Source organism: Vicugna pacos, chromosome 11, assembly GCF_048564905.1.
Source record: "Vicugna pacos chromosome 11, VicPac4, whole genome shotgun sequence".
Lineage (NCBI taxonomy): Eukaryota > Metazoa > Chordata > Mammalia > Artiodactyla > Camelidae > Vicugna > Vicugna pacos.
In genome coordinates this window covers 2,501,653-2,528,896 of record NC_132997.1, presented here as the reverse complement: position 1 = coordinate 2,528,896, position 27,244 = coordinate 2,501,653, and the positions used below count along the sequence as shown (strand labels likewise).

The following is a 27,244-nucleotide window of genomic DNA, read 5'->3' as shown; positions in this document are numbered from 1 at the left end:
TACAGTAACTATAAATGGAGCATCTATTGTACACCTGAAACATATATTTTAAATCAGCTATGTCTTTATAAAAAATTAAAAAATAATTTAAAAATGTTATCCCTTTAATATTCAATTTGGTTTTTAATTAACTACTAAACAGCTTAGAATATATAAAAGCATTTAAGTGTGATGTTTGTTTACAAATTTATTTACTTCAGCCTCCTGCTAAAAGAGAAATTAAACAATTTTTTAAACACAGCTTAACAACCATAACAACAAACAGGCAAAACTGAGAGTGAAGAGAAAATGGAGATTCAATACTTAAATGAAACCAGGGGGAGGTAAACTCATAAAAATGGATTCCATGAAGTCAGGGCAAGTGTTAAAGGCCGACTAGAAATTCAGCTGTAAGATTCTTGGCAGCTAAAGCAAAAAGAAAAAGATGATGGGGCAGGTGGTAGAGCGTGTGCTTAGTGTGCACGGGGTCCTGGGTTCAAGCCCCAGGGCCTCCACTAACAGATAAATATACCTAATTACCTACCCCCCAAAAGAGCCCCAAAGAAAAGAAAAAGAGAAATTTCTTTCCAAAAAAATCCTGATATTAAATTTGGATTAAATACTTTAAAAAAAAAAGAAAAATAGAAAAGATGAGTGACACTGTGAACAAAAACCCCAGCTGGGCTAACAAGCTAAGTCACAAATCTAAGTGTGATAAGTGTCGGTTTACTGATCTAAGTTTTGCTGGGCTAACTCGTAAATCTGAAGTTCAGTGTCAGTTTACTGGGCTAACAAGCTAACTCGTAAATCCAAGGTCAACAATTGTCAGTAACATGATCTGTTCCAAATTGATAAGCTTCAGTGTACTGATTCCTTGCTTTTTGTTGTTTGAGCCTTATTGGCTAAAAGCCCCATACTTGTAATTAACCCTATAAAACCTCATGTGCACGTCTTGGAGGTGCTCAGGGCTTGGGAACAGAAGCCCCTCTGAGCCCACTGGCATAATAAATCTCAGTACTCCCACCCTCTGTGTGGTGCTTATTTCTTGGCTGGCCTGTTGTTTCCGTAACAACACAAGTGATAATGCCCGTGAGATAAATCTGCGATGGCTGCTGGCAGGTCCCCATGTCTCATGTGGGAATATCTGAAACATATTTTTCACCACTCAGATTCATCCTCAGCCCACCCCACATCTCCCACTGTTAAATGCAGGAGCACACGCAGGGCCCGGCCTTTGCTCTCTCTGTGTCATCACAGTGAGACAGGATGGAAGGGGGCAGAGCAAGCCATTCAAGAAAGACCACAGCAATTAACATCAAAATGGTGAAGAATTCAACCCCCAATAGGTCTTGAGGCTCAGGATGAAGAGATTTAACTTCTAGCAGATCTTGAGCTTCATTATACACCCATTGTAATAGTAACATGGTGAATAACACGGCCCCAGGCACCATGGCAGTCACAAGGCTAGCCACAAAAGGTCAAAGGGTGGGAAATGGCCAACTCCCTGGAATCCCAGCCCCTTGCCCTAAGGCTGGTCCTTCTACTTATTAGCATATGAAACCACCAAGCCCAAGAAAAGGAGCAACACAGAGCCACCTCCCAGGAACCCCTCTCTCTACCTCTTCGGAGAAGGCCCACACTATTTCTGTGGAGTATGTGCCTACTTTTAATCTGAGCATCAAACCCCCATACTTCGTGATGTTTCTCATGCCTGTCAATGTATCTCTCTGAATAAATCTACCTTTACTCAACACTGGCTTGTTCTTGAATTCTTTACTGCATGAAGTCAAGGAACAAAATCTGGTGGGGCACATCCCAGGGGCTCAACGGAAGCCTGGGACACAGCCCTTCTCATGCCCCACATATTTTTTCTTGTATCAACAGGACTGGGATGTGAAGTGAGGTCTGAGGCCCCAGCTAAGGGACAGAAGCAGCCTCCAGGTCTCCAATTGTTGGGCAGCCTCTCCCCCATCAGGGGCCATGGGGTCTGCCCGGTTCTCTGTGTTTTTTTGTTGTGCTGACTCCCCAGTCAGAGAGATTTCTCCTTAGGCCTGGCTCCACAAAACCCTTCTCTCCAAAATACAAGCACATCATGTCACAATCCTCTTGTTCAACCATGAATTGTTCAGCCAACTTTTTCCTTCCCCAGTTAAGTACCTAAATGTCCTCCCTGCCATCCCACCACTTCTTTCTTTTTGAGAACTCTGCACTCCCCACACACCATCCTGAACGCCGGTGCCTTGCTGGCTGGGACTGAGATGTTTCAGTCTCAAACATCCTGAGTCCTTTCTCTTTCCACTTTCTAACTTAAAAAGGCCTTCCTGTGTCTCCCACCGCTCTGATTCTGAACGTCAATAAATGCTCAGGTTACATTCACTATGTGAATACCTCCCAGGTTTTGGCTAGGTTTCCTTCCCAAGATCTTCATTAAGGAGCTGCATCAAGAAGTTTAAAGGGGCTATTCTTACATTTGAGTGGAGGAGCCTGCAAGAAATTTAAATGGCTTTGAAGAGAGAGTTAACCAGGGACAGAGAGGTCGCAGGTCCTAGTCAACAGTGTCATGAGGCAAAATGTTCTTCAAAGGCTCAGAGTGGCTTCTGAACACGGAGTCCTCAGGGAGGAGGTGACAGGCAGTGAGTGGTGCGAGTGACACAGTGTACGGTCCCCCAGCAGGGGAAGAATTGGTTATTTTCTAGTTTTGCAATTTCTTACTAACTTTTTCTCTTATTGTCACATACCATTTCCTACGAATTAAGCATATCAATGTCAGCCATTTGGGCCACTTGGGAGAAGCTACACGATGCCATTCACAAGGCTGGGACATGACAGCCACACCAGTCTAGGTTGAAAGACCAGTGGGGGTATATCCATGGTAATCACGGGCATGCGGCAAACTCCCCAGATTCAAAGACCTCCTCTCAAATTTGGCGCCAATAAAACTACCAAGCAAAATGCGTGATGATTATGGCCAACATCTGTTTATTAGTTAAGTGCCTGTGACACCTGCCACTTAATAGGGAATGAGTACAATCAACGAGGCCCTGTCTACCTGGCCACACGCGCCCTGCCTTCCTGCCTTGGTGCAGCAGCAGAGCTTGTTTAGCTGAGATGAGCGCCCCCAGAGCAGCCCCGATGGGAAAGCTCCCAGCTCTGCACGGCCAGACGTATTCCTTTCCTTCTCAGAGCTGATCACAATTTGCTGTCATCTGTTTTTATGTTTATCCCTTTTGTAACTGCCTCTCCTCCGGAGATTTTGCTCAAGCAGCACAGGACCAGGTGTGTCTTGTGGCCTGCCGGATATTCTGGGCTGGGAAACAGCCGAGCCCACATCTGGCTCTGGTGCTGAACGGAGAGAGCAGAAGGCCCAGGAACCCATGCTGAACCGAGGCCCTTGCACCCAAAATTATGGTCTGACTTTGGGCAAATTACACAGTCTTTTTTACCCTGAGATTCCTCATCTGTCCATAAAAATAACTGCCCATGGCACACAGAGTTACAAGTATTAAAGGAAATCACCAAATTCACAAACTAGCCAAGGGGCTACCAGTGCATCCTAAACAGACACATGCTGCCTTTAAGGCTCTGACACACACCAAGCGTGGTGGTCGAACAAAGTGTACACTGCTAAGTGTCAGTGTGTTAAGTGCTTCATGTGTGCTATAATAATCTTCAGAACTTACAACAATCCCAGGAAGTAACGAATATTATCATGCCCATTTCACATATTCACCATCAGTTTAAGAGAGGTTACATACAAGTCCAAGGCGCTATGGTGAGTAAATGGCGATTGCAACCTGAATATGGGCCCAGGCCTGGGCTCCATCTCTGTCCCATCCACCTGACCACTGCCTATGAATTCCACCTGTCCAATACCCAAGTTGAAGCCAGCCAGCTCTTAAATGCAATGTGTGCCACCGTTTGTCAATGTTGGTTCATTACCATATACAGTTCTCAGAAAGCACTTCAGAAAGGAAAGTTGGACTCACATACCTGCCCACAAAGAAGAGGAATTCTGCCTTGCCTTCTCCTGTACGTGCAGAAACCCTTCCCATTCACCACCGAATCCTTTTGTATGCTTCCTCCATGTTCATGTTTACACATGGCTTATTAAAGTAGAAGTTACCTGCAGTAATTCCATCTCGGTTCCATTCCAAGCTTCCAGATTATCCATAATCAGGGTAATATCATAATTTTCTGTGAAAGAAAATACTACAAATTGAATGAAAATATTGCAACCATGTCACTAAACAAAGAATGCTGAAAACAAGTCATCAGCGGCTGCCGCCACCCCCCAGTGAAGACAGGCCTGCAGCCATTCACAACGGTGCCCTCTGAGCAGACTCAGAATAAGAAAGGACAGATTACTGGCCCTAGATAGCTAGGTGCTTGTCTAAAGTGTATATTCAGTCAGCCCAAATGTTGGCTTCCTCCCATATATTGAAAAGCATTAAATTCATGAACTTGAGATACCTGGCTTTCTTTAGATAACAAGCAATGTTTTATTGTTCTGACTACCTGGTCTGTGTTGTAAAGCTCCTATATAATCCTAGCTTCTCCCCTACTCTTGGGAGCAGTCCCTCAGAGTGTTCCGAGAGGCGGTCATCCTGGCTCGAGTCCTCCTGACAAATAAAACATAACTCTTATATTCAGGCTGCACGTTTATTTCAATCAAGTCCCAGAATAGACACAACTCATCAATTCTGTAATGGGACACACTGGATCAGGAACCAAAAGAGTATAGTAGTCCCGAAGAACTACGGCTCCCTCTTTCTTCCTGTCATTATACAATCCCACCAGAACTCATTACTTTGCTGTCTGCTCCTCTGGCAACCAAACTCAGAGAAGAGTCAACTCAGCAGAGCGTCCTGCTGGGCAGAACCCCCGCAGCAGCACTGCAGGCTGCCTGCCCTCCCGCACGCTCTGACGACCGCTAGTGTCCTCCGTGGAAACCAGGCCAACAGAGCTGTTCCCTACAGATACAAAGTCCCAAATATTAAATAAAACCTTTCCTTTTATACTATATGTTACATATATACCCATCTCTGAAAACAGCTTTGCCAGAAGCCCAAATCTTCAACATTAATCTGCAAAGGCAAATCAGGTCCCCAAGGGAAAACAAGTCTTAAGGCGATGCTAAGACCTCCAAAGTCCTCTCCACGACCATAAACCAAACTGCCTGTAGGTCTGCAGCTGCAGGAGGCTACATGTCTGCTTTTAAAGCAACCCCTTCCTGCCCTCGGGTGCTACAATGCCCTTCTACGCCCTCCCATCTCAGGGTAAGAGCAGCCACTGCGGAACCTTGCAGGGCAGCACTGACAGGACTGCACAAAGAGGATCAGAGCTAAACTAAGCCTTCTGATGACACGAGTTGTCACTCTGTCACTTTACAGATGAAGATATATATAGAGAGAGGTGGGGTGATATTGTTCAAAGTCACACAGATAAAAAGTGACAAAGTCTATAACTCTGCACCTCCCTCTGGTGTGACGCCCCAACTGGGAGAACCACAGGGTTCTCTCGTGCCTCCCTGACCATTTCTTTCCTATCACTCATGACCCACCACAGGGTCTGAAATTAGCCTGCATTTGCAGCTTCTTTTCCCTCCAGTTTCTCAGGAACAAGGCTGTTCGGGCCACTTTATGACTTCCAGGTCCCCGAAATCTCCGTGCTCAGACTGCTCTTGCCTGTGCATCCGGCCCACTGCTCAGAGGCTCTTCCTCCCCTGCAGGAGGACGTTTCTACTCTTCACAGGGACACCTCCTTAGGGGATCCCTCCTCTCCCCCTCAGCATGGCAGTTGTCCCAGGCCACATCGCGAGATGCCCCAATAGGACTGCATCTGCCCAGGTCTGCTAGTCAGACCAGCAGCCTCAGAGCCAGGGATTATGCCCAGGTCACACTGCAAACCTACTGCCCGCCTCACAGCCCCCAGCCAGCAGGTCTCCTGGAAGTCACAGCAAGTGCCCAACCCAATCCAGAAGTCTCTTCATTTCCCAGCACCACTGATGACTGGTTTCCAAACTTTGGTCAGTTTCGCACAAAACAACACCTTCTACTGTGAAGCGGGTGGTTTTCGCTTCTGCGCCCCATTCTTACTGAAAACGTTAAGGGAAACCAAAAAGCCTCTTCTCAACCCTTTTCTGATGACACCCTCCCACCCACAATATACATATGCTCAAGAGATTTGGATCCACGTGATTTTGTTTCCCTTATGGTAAGTGGCTCAAAACACTGTGGGATTATTTCTCCTTTGAGGGTATTAGGACTCAGTTTCTAGGCTTTAATCTGTTTTTGTCTCTGTCTTCTTTGTTCCTAGCAGTTGCCACCTCTTACTCCCTTCAGCAGCCTCCCTCCCAACTTCTAGTCTAGGAAATCAGCTGTGATGAGGGGCCCGGGGGCATTCACAGAAGATGCAACAAAGGCAAAGAGAGGCTACATAATTTGCCAAAGATATCACCTTCAACCCCCAACAGAGTGTGTCATGTCCCTGTGTTTAACTCTTATTCTAAGCAAGTTAACTTTTTGTAGATTATGTTTATAAACAGATGAGAAATCAAAATACATACAAGGACACACATCAACTCTAAGATATTCATTAACTCCACTATTTTGTTTCTATTTATTTTATTTGTATTAAAAAATTAAGAACCCCTGCAATCAATATAGCAAAATGTTACTGGGTTTTAAATACAGAATATAGAGGGGTTAATTGTGTCATTACTCATCCTTATATGTATGTTCACAAGATAAAATTATTTGAAAGTCTCTCTCCCCTCTCCCTACTCACTACTGGCTCTCACCTGAGCTCCCAGACCACACATCTAACAACCTTTCAATTTACCCACAGCTGAACACATCAGTTTTCCCCCAGAAATCCCTCTGCAGCTTTCCGTCCTCAAAACACAGCAGGACCATCATTTAACTCATTAATCCACCCAGAAACCTGGGCCTTACTCCATCCTACCTTCATAGACAGCTTTAATTCTTTCTTTTTACCATCTAAACATGCCTTCAATCTGTTCGCTTTTACCCACTATCCTACCGCTCAAGTGGAAGCCACCAACACTGCCCACCTGGACTCACGAGTCTCCCAGGTGGCCCCACAGCCACTCTCCCCTACTTGAGACAAATGGGATTGTGTCACTCCCACGTTTTTTGGGCTCTTTTCAGACTCACTGTTCATAGAAGAAACTCCAATTTCTTCACCTGGTGAAGGTGTTTGCCATGAAACTGTCAGCTCATGGAGGGCAGGGCACGCCCTCTCCCCTCAACCCCACTCTCTGGCAGAGCATCAGCTTGGGAGGACCTGCTGAGCTACATCAGCCTGTATCCTAAACCTGGTCTTGAGTTCTTAGCAAACTGCTTCACTTATCCATACATATCCAAGGTAGATAAGAAAGATTTTAGATGTTGAGCTAGACTATTCATTTGGGGATTTTGCACTGGCAACCTGCAAGTATATGTTCTAATGATTGTGTCTTGTTAAAACCACACCCAGATTAAAGGAGTATTTGTGGAATGTCTTCGGAGTAAAAGGGTTCTGTACTTTTACAGATTTTATGTTTTATAACATGAATAACCCGGACAGGGTCACAAATGGAACCGCCTCACAAGTGACAGAAGACAGGTGAGATGCATATAGCAACAGGTCACAAAGATGGTAAGAGCAAAGTTGTTTCTCCAAACACCCAAAAAATTCCTCCAAGAACAGAAAACTCAGAATTTTGAAAGTAAAATACTATCATATAAGGAAAGAAAATAAATAATCCTCTTCATCAGGGTTTCAAGATCTGACTGCAGAGTTATTAGCAGGCTATACTGAATCCTAGCACAGAAAAATCAGATGGACTAGTGGTGAGTAAGTTCCAGGAAAACGGCAGTAATTCCTCCACTTGAAAGAGGACACACACTCACTTGTTCAAGGTGATTGTAAACAACATTCTGCAGAAATTCAGAAGATTCAGGCACCGCTTCTAGATGGTGATGACACGGAAGGATGGCTTGGATGCATGCTTCTAACTGAGTCACCGGCATTCTTACACTGCAGGGGGAAACGGAGGCCCTCAGCCAAGAGCAGAGATGTTCCTGTCATGTATCCCAGGCCGTGCCTTGGGGACTCAGTGTCCTGTAGCAGTCCGGCCCCAGGCAAGGACCAGCAGCGTGGCCCACCCAAGCAGGAAGGGCACTGTGCTTGAGAAAGCCCACACCAGATGGGAGCAAGAGTGGCTGGTGGGGTTTTGTGAACCTATGAATGCTCATAGTAAAACACCTGCATACATTCAAGTGATACAATTAACAGTAGCATTCTTTTTAACAAAATTTCAAATGTCAGTGTTAATTTTACCATTCCTTTCCTCTTGTCCCCTGCATTCTGAGACAGGCTTAGGCTCTCTCACACTTGCAGCTCTGATGCAATAGTTGTGAAGTTATTTTACTTTAATGCAAGTGTCTTCGCTCCACGTGTCGCTGTGACTGTCGTCTCTTAACACAGTCAGATATCTTCCTGGATCTCTCCATGAGTTCCTTGCTCCTGCTTCTCAGATCCTGAGATAAAGAACAGGTGAAGGCACATGACTGGAAAAGTCAATGTGGACTTGAGCAAAGTCCTCAGTGACCCCCTAGGTGAGTGTTGACCACCCCTTAGCTTCGATTCTCAAAGTTCTGCCCAGGGTGACATCCAGACAGGAGGGAGTCCTGGGCCCAATTAAAATCTGTGTGGCTTGGGTGCGGGGAAAGGTGCAGGAGCTGGTTCCGTAGCCGGGACCCACAACACCTCTGCTCCTCTCTCTCCCGGGGCCCCGCTGCCAACCCCCAGGTTCCCTGATCTTCTGTCCTTCTCTTCTACTCTACTTCAAGCCCTTTTCCTCTTCCTTTATTCCCTGATTATCTGCAGCAGGAGTGATTTTTCCATCACAAAATCTGAAAAAATTTCCTGCAGCTGAAAAAGAGGTCTCCAGAGGTCAATGCCCATATGGTGGTTCCTGAAGAGAGCCCCTGGTTAGGGGGACCCTCACCAACACACACAGGACATCAGGCATGTTGCAGGGTCGACCACCCCCAACAAGAGTTTGCTGTGACCCCAAGGCACGCACAGCATCCCTGCTCAATAAAGTGTAGTTGTAATTCGTTATTAAGAAGCAAAAATAAAAAAAATTTCTCATGTTTCTTACTAAAATTATTTATGAGTTAGAAAAAGAAATTGTAATAGAAAAGAACAAATTTGACTCCATGTTAGATGTGTTTGTTTGGCTTTAAAACTGTACCTTGTTTTCTAGGCTCCGACTTGCTATCTGCACCTTTTGAAAAAAAGTTGCCTTTAGCCTGAAATATCCAGGACAGCCTATTCTCCAGGCTCTGATCTTTAAGGATATTAGCTCTTCTACACTTATGTACAGATGGCAAGTTGCAAAATAGATAACCTTTCTTTTATTTGGAGGTTTTATGGGGGCACCATAATTTGACCCACATGGACAGCTGCAGGAACAAAGGATTCCAAGGAGAAACAATTCGTACAGCGAGAAGTTTGCAACAACCAACCACATCCCCGCCGCTTTTTAGTATAAAAGGAGACAGAATTCTGCTTTGGGGAAGAGAGTTCTACTGGATATCAATATGCCATTTTCTGGGTCTGCCAGATTTTCAAATAAAGTCACTATTCCTTACTCCAACATTTCATCTCCCCATTTATTGGCCTGTCATGCAGCAAGCAGAACGAGTTTGGACTTGGTAACAAAATGACTGCATTAGAGGTAGTATGTCTCCACTGTTTCCTCATTTCCAGTATGTCACAACCTATCAATTTTATATGCTGTTTAACAACACGACAAAAAACCTATTATACGGAATTGAGTCCAAAGAAATAAAATTATTTCTACTCCTTCAAAACTTTTTTCTTTTCTATTTTATTTTGTTTTGCTTATTCAAAAGAAAATAAAAGTCAAATCATTTTATTTCACGTATTTTTTATAGCTACATAATGTAAATACGACAAAAATATTTAAATTGCAATAAAAATTGTTCATATATTTGTATAAAGATATATAAACCATCAATGCAGATTAGGAAAGGAGTAGATATTTACTAAAAATCCACTGCACATCCAGTCTTTTACAAGCATATCCTGGAATATAAGCTCTATTATCCAGGGGTCCCCCACCCCCATTCTCACTGCCAATTCCCTTAGTAATCAACAACCAAGGCACCAGCATAGAACCATGCGATCACTATTTTAGGTTAAATGAAGGAATTAGCTCATTCAATTCTAAAACAGAAACCTTAAAATAAATACTGAACTTATTTACAGATAAACAAATTTGGACACAAAAAAGTACAGTTTCTCCCCCAAGACACAAAGATAATAATTGGTAAAGGCAAGATTTGAACTAATCTGCCTGATTATAAAGCTAAGGTGGAAATCCCCTTCGACTGTGTAGGTCCAGCAGCACAGCCCATCACCCTATCTTTGTTCAGATCTGGCTTTAGACAGCCTGAGACAGCACCCCATTCCTATGGTACTCGAGGGGAAAAGATAACAATAAGGATTTTATATTCAGTAGTTTCTTAGGTCTCAATTATATAAAGTGTCAGCAGGTCAGCAGAAAACTCTGGGAAATATGAGTGGGTCCAGAGCTTTTTGCTGATAAGAAACTCAATCTATCAGGACAGAGTGACCTTCCCATGAGTGGCCTCATGAACATAAACTAAAGGCAGCTGAAATGAAAACTAGCAAGAACATGGAAGTGAAGCAGGAAGGATCCCTACTATCCCCTGCCCAGTTAGTTGCCTCTTCACCCGCGTGGACAAGATGGCAGAAGACCCAGGTTCTTGTCCAAGTTACAACATCATGGATTCTCACCCATAAAATGTTGTGACTCTATGCTGTCTTAAGTCCTTTACAACTAAAATATGATGACACCAATATCTCAGCGGAATGTCTATGTCTCCACTTTCTCTCTTCTATTAGGAGACTATATATATGGCCACAAACAGAAATTCAATTAAAAACACCATGCACGAAGCCTGGTGAAAGTCTGTGTAAGAGACATTGTTCTCACTCTCTGTGAATGAAAACTCAGAAAAAGTGGACCTTCTCCCTCTGCAAGTGGGAGGTAGACTGATTTTGTGTGTGTGTGTGTTTGCATGCACATGTGTGTGTGTAAATCAAATAAAATATATTCTGGGATGTGCACAGTTTTTTTTTATGATACTATCATTTCATGAGGATGAGCCAACCTTTAAAGTAATTTGAAACTACTTTTCTGAGAGGCTCTTTTGGTGGAGGATGGGAAAGGGGAAAGGAAAGGAGGAAAGAAGTAAATGAAGCAAAGCTGTAAGAATACTGCTAGGGAAAGGCAAGACATTAATTTTGTTCTTACTTGCATCACACACAAATTAGGGACTGGCTTTCCCCCATGTCTTGTCAAGCACTGAGTTGCAGAAGTACAGGCGACAGCCCATTTCTCACTGAGCTTGTGACTGTACGTGGCATCTTATAGACACAAATTATTTAAAATGATCAAACACTCTAGCAGCAGGCTGTAATTCTCCTAATTTGAGAGACAAGAATACAGGAAGTGAAAGACGGTATATAGCTTGACCAAAGTCAGAGGACAAGTAAACTAAAGAGGATGAATTCAAACTCAGATCTGAACGCAGAGTCTGATCTTCCCACTCCCAGGGCTGGAAAATCCTTAACACAAGGCTCCCCAGCTCCTCTGCATTGTTCCTGGCACCAAGCATTTCCCATGGCGATGGTCTCCAGTTCTCAGACACAGTGCTCTGTGCAGCCAATAACTTCCATTCGACCTTGATCATCTACCTGCCACACCTACCAGGCTTCACCATACAGGCAGGAAAGCTGGCTTTCAAGTGCATACAAAGCCACCCCTGGTCTAACCTGGACTCTTCAGCAGCTTTTCCAGCATAAAGGCAGCCATGAAAGTGCTCACAGTTTGTACATGAGCCACACTACCTCTCTCCATCTGTCTCCCCACCTATACTACTTAGCTATGACCATTTTGAGAATCTTGGAAACAAATTTTTAAAAACAGAAAAGAAAGGATTCTGTAACAAGTACTTAATACTTACAATTTTAAATGAGAAGTTACAAAGTGAGTATTTACAAACCGAATCTGCCTTCCTAGGTGTCAGTTTTAACAGTTAAAAAACATAATAGCAAAAATTTCTCACTTAAAAAATTAACAAAAACATCAACAATAATCTGGAATAAACTCAAAAACAATGCCCATGTTGTACATGGAGAAAGTACAGGACTGTACTGAGGGGTAAAGTAAGAAGTGTGAAAGTAGAGACATCAACATATTGTATGGAGGAAAGCAGTTTTAAGATGTACGTTCTCCTAAAGATAATTCAAAATTACTAAAAAATCCCATGACAACACTTATCTGTTTTTTTTAACTTGAAAAAATTATATTAGAATTCTTCAGGAATAATAAAGTCATAATACAAGCCAAGAAATTTAGGGATCGAAAAAAGAATCAAAAAATTCACACTGTAATATATTAAATAAATTTTTACAATATGTAAGATATAGTGCTAGAGTAAGAAAGTAAGATTGACAGAAATAAATCATGAGCTCAAAAAGAGACTCTAGTGTACATAAGTATTTTTTACAGGTGAGATTTCAAATTAAAAAGCAAAGTATGAATTTAATAATTGTCTTGTTACAATCAGAGAATACCTGGAAAAAACAAATTCTATTCCAGTCAAAATGACCGCAAGAAAAATTACAGAAAGTGATGTAAATATTAGAAAGTACTAATAAGAGCAAATACAACTCTTTGCTCATATCAATTCAGCTTCTCCTCACTGTAACAAGTACCATTATCATCTCCATCTTAGAGATTAAAAAAACCTACAGAAGAAATTTATACCATTATAAGAAAGCATTTCTAAGAATAAAACCCAAAAAGAAGACATTTACTATCTTAAGATTATTTTGGGCCACAACAATAATGAACCTACTGAACAAAATGAAAGGCAAGAAATGACAAGTAAAAGCTCTCTGATACATGTTGATGAAGACAAGGGGTTAACGTTCATAATATACATTGAGCTGTCACAAAGCAACAAGAAGCTCCCCCACTTAAATGTTTGCAAAGGACAAAAGGGATCATTCACTTTTTAAAAGTCATATGGCTAATGAGTGAAAAATGCTCAAAACCTCACTGGTCATCAAGTGCAAACTAAAATAATGAAAATCATTTTGCTCGTCATATTGGCAAATATGTTTAAAAGATATTATAGCTAGTGTCCATCCTTGAGACAACAAACTGTGAGCGATCTTTTGGAGGATGACATGTCAATGGATATGTAAACTCTGAAAAACGTGTGTGCACACAGGCTGAACTCCACTTTTAGGAATCGTTACACTTAGAAAAAATCAGTTCAAAAAGATGTACTCATCAGAACATTTACACAGCACTGTTTACAATGGTGGGAAGAAAAGCTGAAGTGAAATCATATCCAGCGATAGAGAATTGGTTACATAATTTATTCTACATCTTTTCATTCCCCACAGGAGAAGGAATTTCTAGATTCACTTGAAAGGATCCTGTGATGTATGAAGTTGTCACATCCAAGGACTAAATTTCCAGAAACCTTAGCTAAAGGAATACTCATACAAGATCACAGGAATGTTTGTACAAGAAGGATGCCAGTCAAACACCCTTTCTGACAGTGGAAAATGGAGAAAACTTAAGTGTTCACCATCAAGACAATGATGCGGTAAATCACGGCGAGCTGTGGGCACTAAAGTAGCGGCGTTTCGGCGTGGTCCAAGGCCTTGTCCACAGTACTCTCCCACGAAAGGTGTCGTTACACAAGAGACCAAACCTGCACATCAGGAGACCCCTTTACTCTATCTGAAAGGACCGGGTGAGTCTGGAGGGGGAGGACGTCTATGATATATACGTTAGTGAATAAACCGAGCTGCAGAAAACATATAGTATGGCCTTATTTTTCAATAAAGCATATATACACACACATATACATAGATTTCTCATATACGTGTATGTATGTGTGTATATATATATGACAAAGGCATAAAGGTCATGAAATATATACTCCACATTGTCAGCAGCTTTTACTCTCAGGAAAAAAGGGGAAGGGAAGTAGGGGACTTTAGGTACCACCACAGTTCTCTTTTCAGAATTTCAAGTAAGTATACTTGGAATTTAAAAGTTTACTTAAGTACAAAGTAAAATGGACGATGCCTCCACAAAACAGAATGCTATACTGGTAATTAAAAATCATGTCAGGGGAGATAGAATATTGTAGAAAAATGTGTAATAAGCCGAATGGAAAATGGAGGTCTCCACACAGTAAACATGCACACAGTGCTCGCTGGTTTTTATGACAGAGCTGATATACATTGATGAAAAGAACAGAAAATAGATGTTAAAGTGTTAATTATTATCTCTGAGTACTGGGACCAGGATAGACCCTTTTGACTCTTTTTTCAGACTTTTATATTAAATACACATTATTTTTCATCTGAAAAATGCATTTTTAGATGTCTAGTACCACACATTGAAAAAAATACATGAGTAGTTACAGAAACAAATAACTAGGAGACACCGCAGCACCGTCACACAGTGTAGAAAGGGCGATCCTGAATAACACCACGCAGTTACATAAGGACCCACAAAGTGAGAGCACCCGCTGTAACAGGCCGCGGCTCCCTTCTATTTGTCAGTTGTGTCTTCAGGGCTGAGGCATTTCTGAGCACGGCCAGTGTCAGTGCTGGTGTCTGGATGGATGCCACTGGAGGTGAGGGCACCTGCAAACCGAGAGGAAGAACAGAAATAATCCTCTGCTTTTTCTGTCTTGTTTCTTTGTTACTTTTAAAGAGAGGCGTAAATAAGATAAACTGAATCTTCCTTACTGAAATTTCAGTAATGAAGCCATTTTTAAAGTGTTCACAACTTATATTCTCCCTATAACTGACTTTTCAAAAAAGCCTCATATTTATTAAATGTTAATTAACTCAGTTAATTAACTACCTGTTGAAACCTTTTAAAAAACATGAAATGCACTACATGAAAGCACCACACATGCAGTGACTAGCTCAGCTGTCTTTACGGCAGTGCAGTCAGCCCCCACCATCCCGAGACCCTGAGCTCCTTATGCTGGGAAGAGAGCACGCTGCTTCCTCAGATGGAGAGAAACGGTAAAAGCATTTTCTGAAATCTACAGCACTGACAAAACATAACTGACAAATCCCAGGCTCCTTTGAGGCTGTCATTTTCCGTTTCTGGCCAACACCCGTCAATGAGCAGAACCACCCCATTCCCGAGTCATGGGACTCACGTGGACAGCAGTTTTGGAGAAATTTCCAGTTATAGAATGTTAACCAACTATACATAAAACTCTGAAAAAGAAAAGATGCAATACTCAGATTTTGGAAGACACTCAAAATATTCTCCTAAGTCTTAGTAGTTGGAAAGGCTGGGCTTCTCCTAAGCCACTTATTTATTTCACAGCCAGTGAGCATCTCCCACAAATCCTGCTTCCCTGTGTGTGCTGGGAGCCTCAGGCACATTGATGCTGTCTATCTTATAAGTCACAAGGCAGAGGCGTGTGTCTCACGCCTGCAACTCTCACACAGGCTCAACTCCAAGCCTCAATTTGTGAACTTGGCCCCATTTTCTCACCTGTTTATTTGGTATCTGTTCTTCTGTAAGCTGCCTGAAGTGCTTCTTGGAACAAGTTAGAAGAATGAGTGGGTAGAGAAATGGACAGATGGACAGGTGAGAGATGGGCAGACAAACAGGGAGACTCCAAGAGAAGGGGAGCAAACAAAATTTCCTATGCAAAACCCTCTTCTAGTCAAGGAAGAAAACCATCACGAAGAAGTGTGAAGAGGCAGGTGGCTTAGGACTGTTTCCTGGATTCCATCAAAAGTCACACCACGTGATGAGAGGGTAGAAGTATAAATAATAAAAGACAAAAAGCATGCATGTTTGAAAAATATATCTACATTATGTACTTTCTAAAGAATAGATTTATATCAGCAAGGCTCAATAACACAATCTTTGGGTATTTACAGAAGTGAGAATCCCATCTCCAATCCGCAAGACATCCCTTCGGAGCACTGAGAGTCTACACGGTGCGGTCATAAAGCCGTAACCGCAAAAGCTGTGCTATCCTGCACTTACGAGGAACGAGCAGCTGTGCTCGGCCTGCCCACGCGCATCATTTACAACCCACAGCACCTCTACGGGGGAGGGATGACTAGCGAGCCCTGTCTCTGCAGGACAGAAAAAAAGTCCGGGAGAGGCTAAGCCGACCTACAAGTTCTCCATCTCACAGAACTTGTCACTCCAGAGCAGGACTCGAACTCGGCCCACGTTTGTAACCACAGTACTACCGTACTTTATGTGCTTTTTGTGTGTATAATGCATTTGTTTCTGGCATGAAAGTGTATTTAATAAATGATCGGTTGTCTTGTATATTTCATTAGCTCACAATCTTTATATTTTTGAATTGTACTCTTCCCCTGGAGAAATGAACGGAAAGAGCAGTGGTCAGAATGAGGTGGGGCTCCATTCTTTATCTGTTACCTCATCTCATCCAAGTCCCCAAGCAAATGCTCTCTTCATCTTTTCAAGAGAGGGCTCCAGTGATGGTGATTTACTCAACTCCAAAACTAAGTCTGGGGGAAGGGCACATGCAGCAACGAGAGCAGTATCACCTGTAGGAAGGCGAAAAGAGCTCAGGGGATGGCTCAATGGGTCAGCCTGATTTAATTTCAATTGATAATTCAATAACACACTCTAAAAATACTAGCATGCAATGGATTTGCTCTTTCTTGACATCTAGCAAGTTTCCACAGCCGACATGTAACATTATCAGGAACTAGTGAAAGGAAGAGTCCATAGACAAGGAAAATCAATGCCACAGGCAGGCTGAAACCCAGGCTGGAGGAAAGGAAGAGAAAGGGCATATTTAAGAAGAGGGGAAAGTCTGGGAAAAAGACATCATCACAAGGACTCTCAAGCATCATCCAGCAATCATATAATCATTCTTTCAAGAGAGAGTTACTTAGGTCCTATTTTGTGCGAGATTTTACAAAGGGCAAAGAGAGACCGCAGCGTCCATGGTGGCAGCAAGTTGCGGGGCTATAATACAATTCTAATCCTGGTACCTTGCACACTTGTCCTCAGTATAAAGGCAAAAATTAAAGTAAAATAATACTATGTAAACCATACACATTGCTGAAATAAATTAAAGAAGACCTAAATACCTGGAAAGACAAACCACGCAAATTCCTGGATCAGATGACAATATTCTTGGGATGGCAGTGCTCCCCAGAGTGAAGCACACATACAACGTGGTCTCGATCACAATCCCAGCGGGCTCCTCTGCAATAACTGACTAGCTTCTGCTACAATTCATATGGGAATTCGAGGGTCTCAGTAACCAAAACTTACTTGAAAGAGTAGAACAAAGTGAGAGGACTTGTAATTCTCAATTTCAAACATTACAACTGTATCTACAAGTGAGATTAGAGGCCATTTTTAAGTTATTATTGTGTTTATCCTTATTTTCTAAATTCTGTACAACGAATATACCTGTTAGAATAAGAAAAATAAAAAGTAAGGTATCTTTTAAAACATGCACACCGATTCATTCATTGGGAAAAATTATTTTAACTATAAAGAGGTAAACAAATATCTAGTGAAAAAGGACTACTTAAAAACAAGTGTGCATTTACAATTTTCATAAATTGAAAACTGAAAAGCACAAACACATCAAGTTTCTAGGGAGACTGGTGAAACATATTAATAATTATTTTCAAAAATTCTAATTGCACAATGAAAACACAAGAAAGGGAAAATCGTGATTGACAGGCAACTGCGAACACGTGGAGAGCAAAGGCCTTGAAATCACTGTTCCTTTAACTCTGCTACTAGCTCAATAGGAGAGGAAATTCCTCACTGAGGGGACAGTGGAATCCCATGCATAAGATAGGATACACAGTACAAACTGCAGTAGTATCGGGAGTGAATATGTTAGAAGAATTCTGAAGTTACAACATGGCTGAAAAACTATAAAAACACTGACAGACAGATTAAAACACACAGTCATACATATTATATAGAAACATGAACTCTGCTCCCATGTTGCATAGAAATACAAACATATTTGTTCATTTATGGGCACTGATTACTTTATCCCAGGTAGAATATTTCAACTAAAACAAATAATCAATATTACACTCCTATTGTCAAATGTACTTGATAAGTTACTCTGCTATGTAACCATATGTGTCTAAGATAGATCTAAAATTAGTGAAAAAGAGCTTTGTATGGTTTCTTGAATTCTTCTCAAAATTCCAAGTTTAATTTTAAAATAGATCTGAGCAGTATTTCTATATTATCTTTTCCCTTGTGAAATGAACAACACAGTCTTTTTTCAAAATTCTGTCCTTACAATGATTCACGAGCACAGTATCCTCACAAAACTGCTGGACAGCAAGTCACTATCCAGACACTGTGACCAAATAAATGAAACAGAAGGAAGACAGTGACCCTATACTGGAGTGCTTATAGTCTGTGTCAACACTGGGGTTTTTACTTGATTGGTTTGATTGGGTAGCAAAATAAAATCAATCAAGTACTTTCTTTGAGCATTCTATAAGTCATGACTGTTTTTAGTGTCATTAGCAGGAAAGACTTAAGCATGACTTGGTTAGGTCAACTAGCAACAATCATCACTGGAGAGTGAGTAATAAAGAAGTTAACTGATAGCAATGCTTCTGCCTACATGAGACCTAAAATAAATCTACACTGATATCCGAAAGGAAAATAAGGAGATGAGGTCCCCAATGAGAAAACAAACTAACAAGAAATCAAAAAATGAAAGTTATTTTCATTAATGATTCCAGGCAGTAGTGGAGCATGGTGGTGAAGATCATAAATGCTGGGGACAAACATGAGGGTCTGAAATCCCACAGCACTAGGTAGATGTGACACTGATATTTCAGTGAAATTTTCTGCATCTCAGTCTCCTATCCATAGACTGGGGACAACAACTGCACCCATCTCCTATAACGGTCCTAAGAATTAAGTTATTTTATATATAAAAGCTTAAATAAAATACCTCAGAGTTTAAATAATACCCCAAAAGCACAAGAAACAAAGAAAACAGAGACAAATTGCAGTTCATCAAAATTTAAAACTTTGCTTCAAAGGGCACCATCCAGAAAGTGAAACAACAACACAGAGGAGAAAATTTTTTCAAATCACTTATCTGGTAAGGAATTTGTATCTCAAAATGAAGAAAAAAAAATAACCTACAAGTCAACAATAAAAAGGCAACTCAATTAAAAGGTTAATAAAGTATCTGAAAAGGTATTTTTCAAGGAAAATATACAAATGTCCATAAAGCACAATGTAATGATGTTCAATAGCATTAGCTGTAAGGGAAATCAAGTCAAAACCACTAGGAGAAACCGCTTCACACTCACTACAATAGGGTATAATAAAAAAAATGGTAACAAGCACTAAAGAGGACAGAGAGGAAGCGGAGAACGCAGCCCTTGCTGGTGAGGATGTAACACAGCGTGGCCACTTTGGAAAACAGCCTGGCAGGGCCTCAGAGAGTTGAACATTTCGTTTCTGACTTACCCAGCAATTCTGCTCTCTGGGCACACAGGTAAGAGAATGGAAAACAAATATCCACATAAATAATACCACATGAGTGTTCACGGCGACATTACTCATCACAGCCAAAAACAGAAACAACCCAAATGCGTATCAGCTGATGAATGGGTAAACAGTGGGGCCCAGCCATAGAGTGGAATGTTATTCAGCAATAGCATAGCACAGAATAGTGACTAAGGCCACAACATGAGCAAACATTGAAAACGTTACTCAGTGTGAAAGAAGTCAGTCACAATAGACGTTTCCACTTATATGAAGTGACTCGATTTACATGAAATGTCCAGCACAGGCAAATCCACAGAGAGAAAATTGGCTCCTTGGGGCTGGGGGAGGATGGGGAAGATGAGAATGTCTGTTTATGCGTACGGGGCTTCCTGTTGGGGGGATGAAAATATTCTAAGATTGACTGGGATGCACAATTCTGGGCATAGAGTAAAAACCGCTGTACATTTAATGGGTGAATTCTATTCAAACTCTTAAGAACAAAAGGACCTTGGGCCAGTATCTTCCATAGTAAATGCAAATTGCTAACTTTTATTAGAGGAAAAAGAAACTGCTCTCAGCATGAAAGCAGGAGATCAGCAAATGTGAGTTAACCGAAATTGGACAAGAGCATTTCACTTGAAACAGTTGCTGAGTGTACACGAAATATTCAGAAATAGGAAAATCACCTTGACATCACGAGGAAGCATTCTGTTTCAAATACAGATCAAGGATTCGGCAAGCCCAGCTGCCAGAAATGACCAGAGAAGAAACCTGGTTTATAAAACTAGCACCAGAGACAACAAGGAATGGTGATGAGGAAAGCAGGCGGCGAATATCTGGAACAGTTCGCTACAAATAATTTCTCCATCAAAAATTGAAAAATAAAATGAAAGTGATGAAATGATCTGTTGACCGCTCGAGAATGGGCTTCCTTCGGTGCTGGACTGTTCTTTAACCCCGATTGAGAGACTCAGGAGAATCAACATGGCTCCTGGGGGTCCCCAAAGGACTGCCCACCAGCACGCTGACCACCATCACATCTGCCAGGTTTGAATTGCAGAGAAGAGACCAAGTTCTGAAAGGCACAGGAAATATTGACAAGGGAAGAAAACGCTGAGGTCAGTCCTGGGACAGAGGCCCTCTGAGCAGAGGCCCGAAGGCTGCAAGTGAAGTGCAGTAGACCTGGGGCAGGAAGGGATCACGGGGGAGCATATCTCAATTCTCTTCTGTCTCTGCCTCCGGTAGGAGAGATAAAGCCTGCATCCTTCTCACCTGGAACTGTGGGTTCTGGCTGGCAGAAGTCTTACTGACACGGAATGATTATTCAAGACTCTGTGGAAAAAGTCAAGAAATCGAGAGGGAGTAGGGAGCCATCTCCATGAGCCTCTCAAATGCTCCCATATTTATAGGGTATAATCAAAGGAAAACTTCGTTAACAGTTGTGAGATAGTAAGGAGGAAATTCGGGAAAGACAGGATGAGGCAGAGATTGTAGAATACACAATGAGTACAAAGGATTAGTGTATCTTTAGGGAAGTCATGGGGTGAGGGGAACAAGATACATTTTTAGATATGTTCATTAAAAAGCAGACCACCAGACCAGCCAGGTCCTTGTTTTGGGGATAATACACTATCTAACAACACACAAGCCCAGCGTTTATAGCTGAGGGTCTCGGTCCTTGCTTTACAACCAGCAGAGTGCTATCTAAAACCTCAACTACACAAGCAAAGCATTGTCTCTGATTTTTAAGGCAAGGAGTCTGGAGTGAGGATGCACAGGAACTTGCTTATAAAGCAGTATCAAAGCATATTTTTTCTTCTTAAAATTCAGAGGCGACTGGGGTGTGTTACAATTTGTTAACCCAATCATCTGCTTCCACATGGAACCATTATGGAGGACACCCTAGGATGAAAATCCTGGATGTGGGTCTTTTCCTGCCATCTTCAGCCACTCTATCAGGGTCTAGGCACATCCGTGAATAACGATCCTACAGTACCACTCACTGTCTTAACTCCTGGTGATTGAAACTTAATTTTAGCTCTACACAACTTAACGTAGAAAAGTTTCAGCAATAAAAGATATAATATTCCATTTATATCTCATCATATTACTGATTTTCTGATTGCTCTAAGCTGCTTCTACTTGGTAAAGCACCTCATTCTGAAGCTGAATTCAGTAATTTCCATTGTGTATTTCTAGCCAGTTTGGGCTCGCTAAATTCTTTTGGTCAAATATCGATACACTTAATTGATTTCTTTGTTTATCAATTTCAGCCAGGAGGAGAGGGAGTGTCACTCTTTTCCTCAGCCCACCCTCAACTCTTTTCCCATCAACTCAGGCCTCCTGAAAACAAAACAAAGTATTTGTTTCCCTTCTACTCTTTCCACAAACCCAACAGGAAACATCAGCCTGGAGAAAGAATTCAACACAAATGTTAAAACAAAAATCTATAAACCTGAAACAATACCATCTCCGAATCATGATACACAATGACATGAGAGTAAGTGTGTCAGGCACAAAGCATGCGGGAGCCTGACTACCTGATTTCTATTCTTCAAAGGAAGGAAGGTTTTCGTATTTTTTATTATCATTCTTGGTCATTGTTTCTGATTATGCCAAAAAATAATTTATGAAATAATTATGCACTGCAATAACTGATTTTTATTGTATCAATTTTAGAAGGCATTCAGAGGGGATAGGAAAACCCACCTCTGTAAAATATGCAAAATTTCTTCCCCTGTTAAGAACACGTATACAAAATGCAACAGAGAATTCAAATTCTTGTGGAGAGGAGCAAAAGCCACAGAATCAAATCAAAGTCATTACAGTGAGTCAATTTAAAATTCACTGGACAAACATGCTCAATGCATACAAATAATTTTAAAGGCACACTGCAAACCATTCACTTAATGATCTGCAGGCTAGAGGAAGAATTTCACTCTTTAACAGACAACAGAAATCAATAGGGTGCCCCACCAAACAAGGAGCAATGAACAATCAGGTTTTTGACAGTTCTGATAAATCAGCATGTTCTAAAGATCAAAAACCAGAAATTTTAAACATTCATTCAAACCACAATGAAAAAAGCACTTAAAGAAAAAAAGAAAAGAAAGTAAGCACATAGATCATTTCAACAGAACAATGAGAATTTCTTGTACCGCTGGAAGAAAGAACAGGCTATAGCCTTTTACTTGAAAAGAGACTACTTTAAAAAATAACTGCTAAAACACATTTCATCATTCATGTTGCCTTTAAAAATCTGAGGTACTTGTATCTGATCAGAAAAGCAATTCTGAGTAATAGTATGTTACAATTCAGTGCCAGTTTGCTTTAGAAGAAAAGAGAAAAGTTACTGTTTCTAATTCTGCACAAAGTTTAAAGAACCTCCCTGCCTCTATCTCCTCCCATTTCTTAAGCTCATGCTCCCTAACCCTTCTGAAACAAGTATGAGAAAGTCTTATTCCCAATATGCCAAATGACAACTGAATATCAATTTATTAGTGTAAATATATGCCAACACCTTGAAATGGAGGAGAAAGGTATCAGAAGTCTATATGGAATTTCTTTCTACCTTCCTGAAATCACACAAACCAACGTTCACACAGACACAGACACAGACACAGACACAGACAAATACCCCCTGGATTACTGGGCACTTCACAAGCTTAGTACTTACAAATTGTAGAAGGTAACTTTGTAGTTACTTTAAAATACAAAACTGTCAGCTTTTGAAAGCCTTCATCATCTGCTAAACCATCCAAATATCAAAGAGACCCAATTAGCCTTCGCTGTAGAATGTAATTTCCCTTGATGGCAAAACAGACTCTAAGAAGTACTGGATCAAAGATTCGTGTTTATCACTACCTATGATCGTTTTTAAGCACATTAACAGATTCAGAAATGTATGTCTCAAAAACATTTATTCCTATTGAAATAGTATACGTGTTCAATTGTCTATACAGTGACTAGGTCCCATGATGGTGTTTAAGAGCTATTTTGTGTATAGCAATATTTACTTTCAAGTGCAGAAAAGGAGGGTGTGTATTACTCAGTTGTAGAGCACCTGCTTAGCATGCACAATGTCCTGGCTTCAGTCCCCAGTACCTCCAAAAAAAATAAATAAAAATAAGTGCATATTTAAAAATAAGAATAAAGTTATAAAAAATGCAGACTAAAAACCACTGCAATCTAGGTGCCACAATTATACTAAAAAAACAAGTGTTTCTATCAAATATTAACTATATGCCAATCACAGAGACAACCACAAGTCACACATGAAGCATCACGTGTGATTCTCAGCAACCCTACTAAGTAGACACGGATGAGAAACCCGGCTCTGCAGATGAGGAGACGGAGCTCGGAGGAGCCGGGGACGCTGACCGTCCTGCTCCCCGTGACACCGTGTCAGCCCAGGGCAAGCGCTGACAGAGCTGCACTGAGGGGACACCCAGCTGCATGGAACCTTGGGGCACTGGGGAGTCCCAGAAAACACTAAAAACTTTTCAGTGAAAAACCAGCTAAAATATATTACACTGTGCTGCATCCTTTAAACAGGGAAAGTGACTGAGACCTTTTTGATGCCTCCGTGTCCTTTCTGCCATTATCAGTTACTTGCCCTCACAGTGTGACCAGTGATGATCTGGACCCCATATGAAGTGCACTCAGATGGAAGAGCTTTTAAAGCTGTTTTATGAAGTTTGTAAGACTGTCTATGACTCACAAAGGCGGTCATCCATCACTTCTCACCGGTGTGGACGTACCACCTGAAAGCACTCCTTTCTGCTTTTTAAAATCCCTTCATCTACTCCAGACTTTTCAACAGCAAAGAAGTAGCTCAACCACAGACAGTGGACAGCTTTTCACCAAATGGACTCGAACAGCCCATCTGACAACCTGGAAGCCCTTGTCTTCTATTAAACCCACTTCCAGGTACTTCATCATTTTCTGATTGGTGGACTCGGCCTCTGACTGGCCTACTCAGAGAGCTCCCAACCTCACATCCAGGGGTGGGAGAGGACCATGCTGTTGGGGAAAATCAGTGAGGAAGCTGGACATCCTCCAGCCACGTCTGCACGGGTAGAAGTGCCTCAACGTGCTCAGAAATTATACCGTCATCATCCCTGGGCTCCCATGGACTGGTTTCACATTAACCAAACTCATGAGACACTGATGCAAGAAAACCAGAAACTTAACTTTTTAATGTAACAGAAGATGTGAATCTATGAACCAGACTGAAATATCAGAGTTCAACCATGAGTACATTTTCTCCTCCACGGCCCAATCACGGGCAGGCAGTCACATGGCAAGCATGGACAGAAACGGAGCAGGAAGGGTTTCTAGATTAATTCAATGGAGTATATTTCTATTATACGAACAGATCTACTGCCCAGAAGTCAATTAACGCCAATCACGGTGCACTCTCCGTGGACAGTGGCCAAGACATGACTATGAGCTCCTGTGTAACACTCCTTTCCCTGTCCTTTCTAGGCTAACTGATGCACAGAGGTACAAAGATTCAGGGATGCCGATAATGCTAAACACCCAAAGCCCATCTCTGGGAACCTCAAAACCAGACATCCAGGGTTTAAATACCAGCTCTGCCAATTACTAGTTCTGTGATTTTGCCAACTTAATTACCCTCTGTGTGCCTCAATTTCCACACTGTAAAACTGGGATAACAATCAAACCTTCCTTACTCGCTTGTTGAGAAGATTGAAGGATTCATTTCTGTAAAACTCTCAGAAAAGAATGTAGCACATTTTGGGTGTTCAACAAATGTCAACTTAATATCAAATTGTTTTACAAGTCTCCCCTCTAATCATCTTATGTGTTTCCTGGCTAGCCTAAGTCCCAAATAAAATCCTTATTTCTCCTTTTATACACTCTTGGGGAGCACCCTTATGTTCCATCCAACCACCTGTTTAAACTGAGGGAGTAGATGTCTCCTAACCACTCCTCTGGGCCATGGAGAGTGCTTCTCCATTCACACCCCTGGCCTCTGGCCCACAGCTAGCACTCATTACACTAACAGAGTGAGGTGTGAGTCCGGGGAGACAAGCAGGGCATGTGAAACCCTTCCTTTCACTCCAGTGTTGGTCACCATTGGGAAGCACGCGGGATGCTCAGCTCCATGGCAGGAAAGCCCTGTGCATGAAAGGGCAGGTCTTCTCAAGGGAAGGCTCGCTGTGGCCCAGAGCTACATGGGACAGGGTGATTCTGTATTTCTGGGACACAGTATCATGACACGCATTTTCGCGCAGCCTTGAAGTTCATGGAGAACGTGGCTTCATCAGTAACAAAGAAGACATTTATCGCCTGTATACTCTTTTGTGTCATCTCTCAGTCGGCTGCTGGAGACAACATGTGTATAAGTATTGGATCTCCTTAAACCCCAAAATATATGAAGTAACAAATAATTCTGTGGCTTAACGTTGGTTTAGGGCGACTGTGTAACAGTTCTGACTCTGCTGATGCTAAATTATGGGTATAGGAACTATGGAACCTCCTCAAATATCTTTCATCATAAAACCATCTCTTCTTATTTTCCTGTTTCTTAGTAATTGCCAAAGACTCTCAAATGATGGCTTCACACAAAACAGCAGCTGAAGTTTAAGAGCCCTCTTGACATACACACTGTGGTAAACACTGCACATAATTTCTAATTCTCACAATTCTACAAATCAGATACGAATGTCCCTATCTCACAGACGAGGGAAAAACTCAAAACGAACTGACTCAGGCTCAAGTGGCTCAGTGGCAGCGCGTGCAGGCAAACCATATCAAAAACTACACCCCTTCGTATATGTACCAAATCTCCTACCACCAATTAACACACAGCGGCGGGGTCAAAACTCAGGGAACTCAATACACTTTTCACCTTTAAGGTCCTCCAGATGCCGCTTCTAGCTGTTTTATAAAATCCCGGCTCACTGGTTTCTAATACTAGAAGAAAAGCCCGATTTTGCTATTGTTTGCACAGCAAGTCTGAAATGTTCACAGTGAGATGACAGAATAAATCTAAGATATAAGCAGAATAACTTTTCCAGTTAGACAGACATAATGGACATTGGGCTATTCTGAAGCATTAAGTAAAGTAATCAAAATAAAATAACGTTGTTTAAGCCTTCTTTTACAAACAGGAAAGTTAAGACTGTAAGAAGGTGCAACAGTGCCACCTATGGCTAAAATGACCTTTCAGGTTACCGGGAAAGATGCAACACAAAAATTGCCTGTAGGATCAGTAACGAGAATCAGATAAATAAAAGTGCAGCACATGCTGCACTTTGATTCGGGGGAAAGGAGGGATATTCAGTATTTAATCTGATATTGCTAATACTCCTGAATATAAACAGAAGACATAGGCTCATGGAAACTCATCTTAGAAGAGGAAAGAATCCAGTTCAGCCACTTCATTTTACAGGAGGGGAAACTGAGACATGGGATCTGTCCTCCTGGCAATCAGCAGCAAAGCTCTCCTATGCCTCATGTCTTGCACTGTAGCAAAAACCAACAGATCTGTATTAGGCCTATATTCATAAAATTCACGTTTGTATTTTTCCAACAGTAGGTTATCTAAGTATCTTGCAAAATACT

At 41.6% G+C, this 27,244-nt stretch overlaps 1 protein-coding gene across 3 annotated transcripts in view; it reads right to left on the bottom strand.

Moving 5' to 3' along the window:
* The window catches only part of LOC140699573 (trafficking protein particle complex subunit 9-like), a 91,221-nt gene that overhangs the window by 9,604 nt on the left and 54,373 nt on the right, over positions 1-27,244 (bottom strand). Inside the window, exons 2-3 of one of the 3 annotated variants that reach the window (XM_072972233.1) lie at positions 7,893-8,019; positions 4,103-4,173 (exon numbers count right to left, since the gene is read on the bottom strand). In XM_072972233.1, the coding sequence (XP_072828334.1) occupies positions 4,103-4,150 (48 nt within the window). In that variant the 5' untranslated portion in view covers positions 4,151-4,173; positions 7,893-8,019. Of the gene's footprint in view, positions 1-4,102; positions 4,189-7,892; positions 8,020-27,244 lie in introns of those variants that run through there. The other 2 variants (XM_072972234.1, XM_072972232.1) reach the window with 2 other exon arrangements.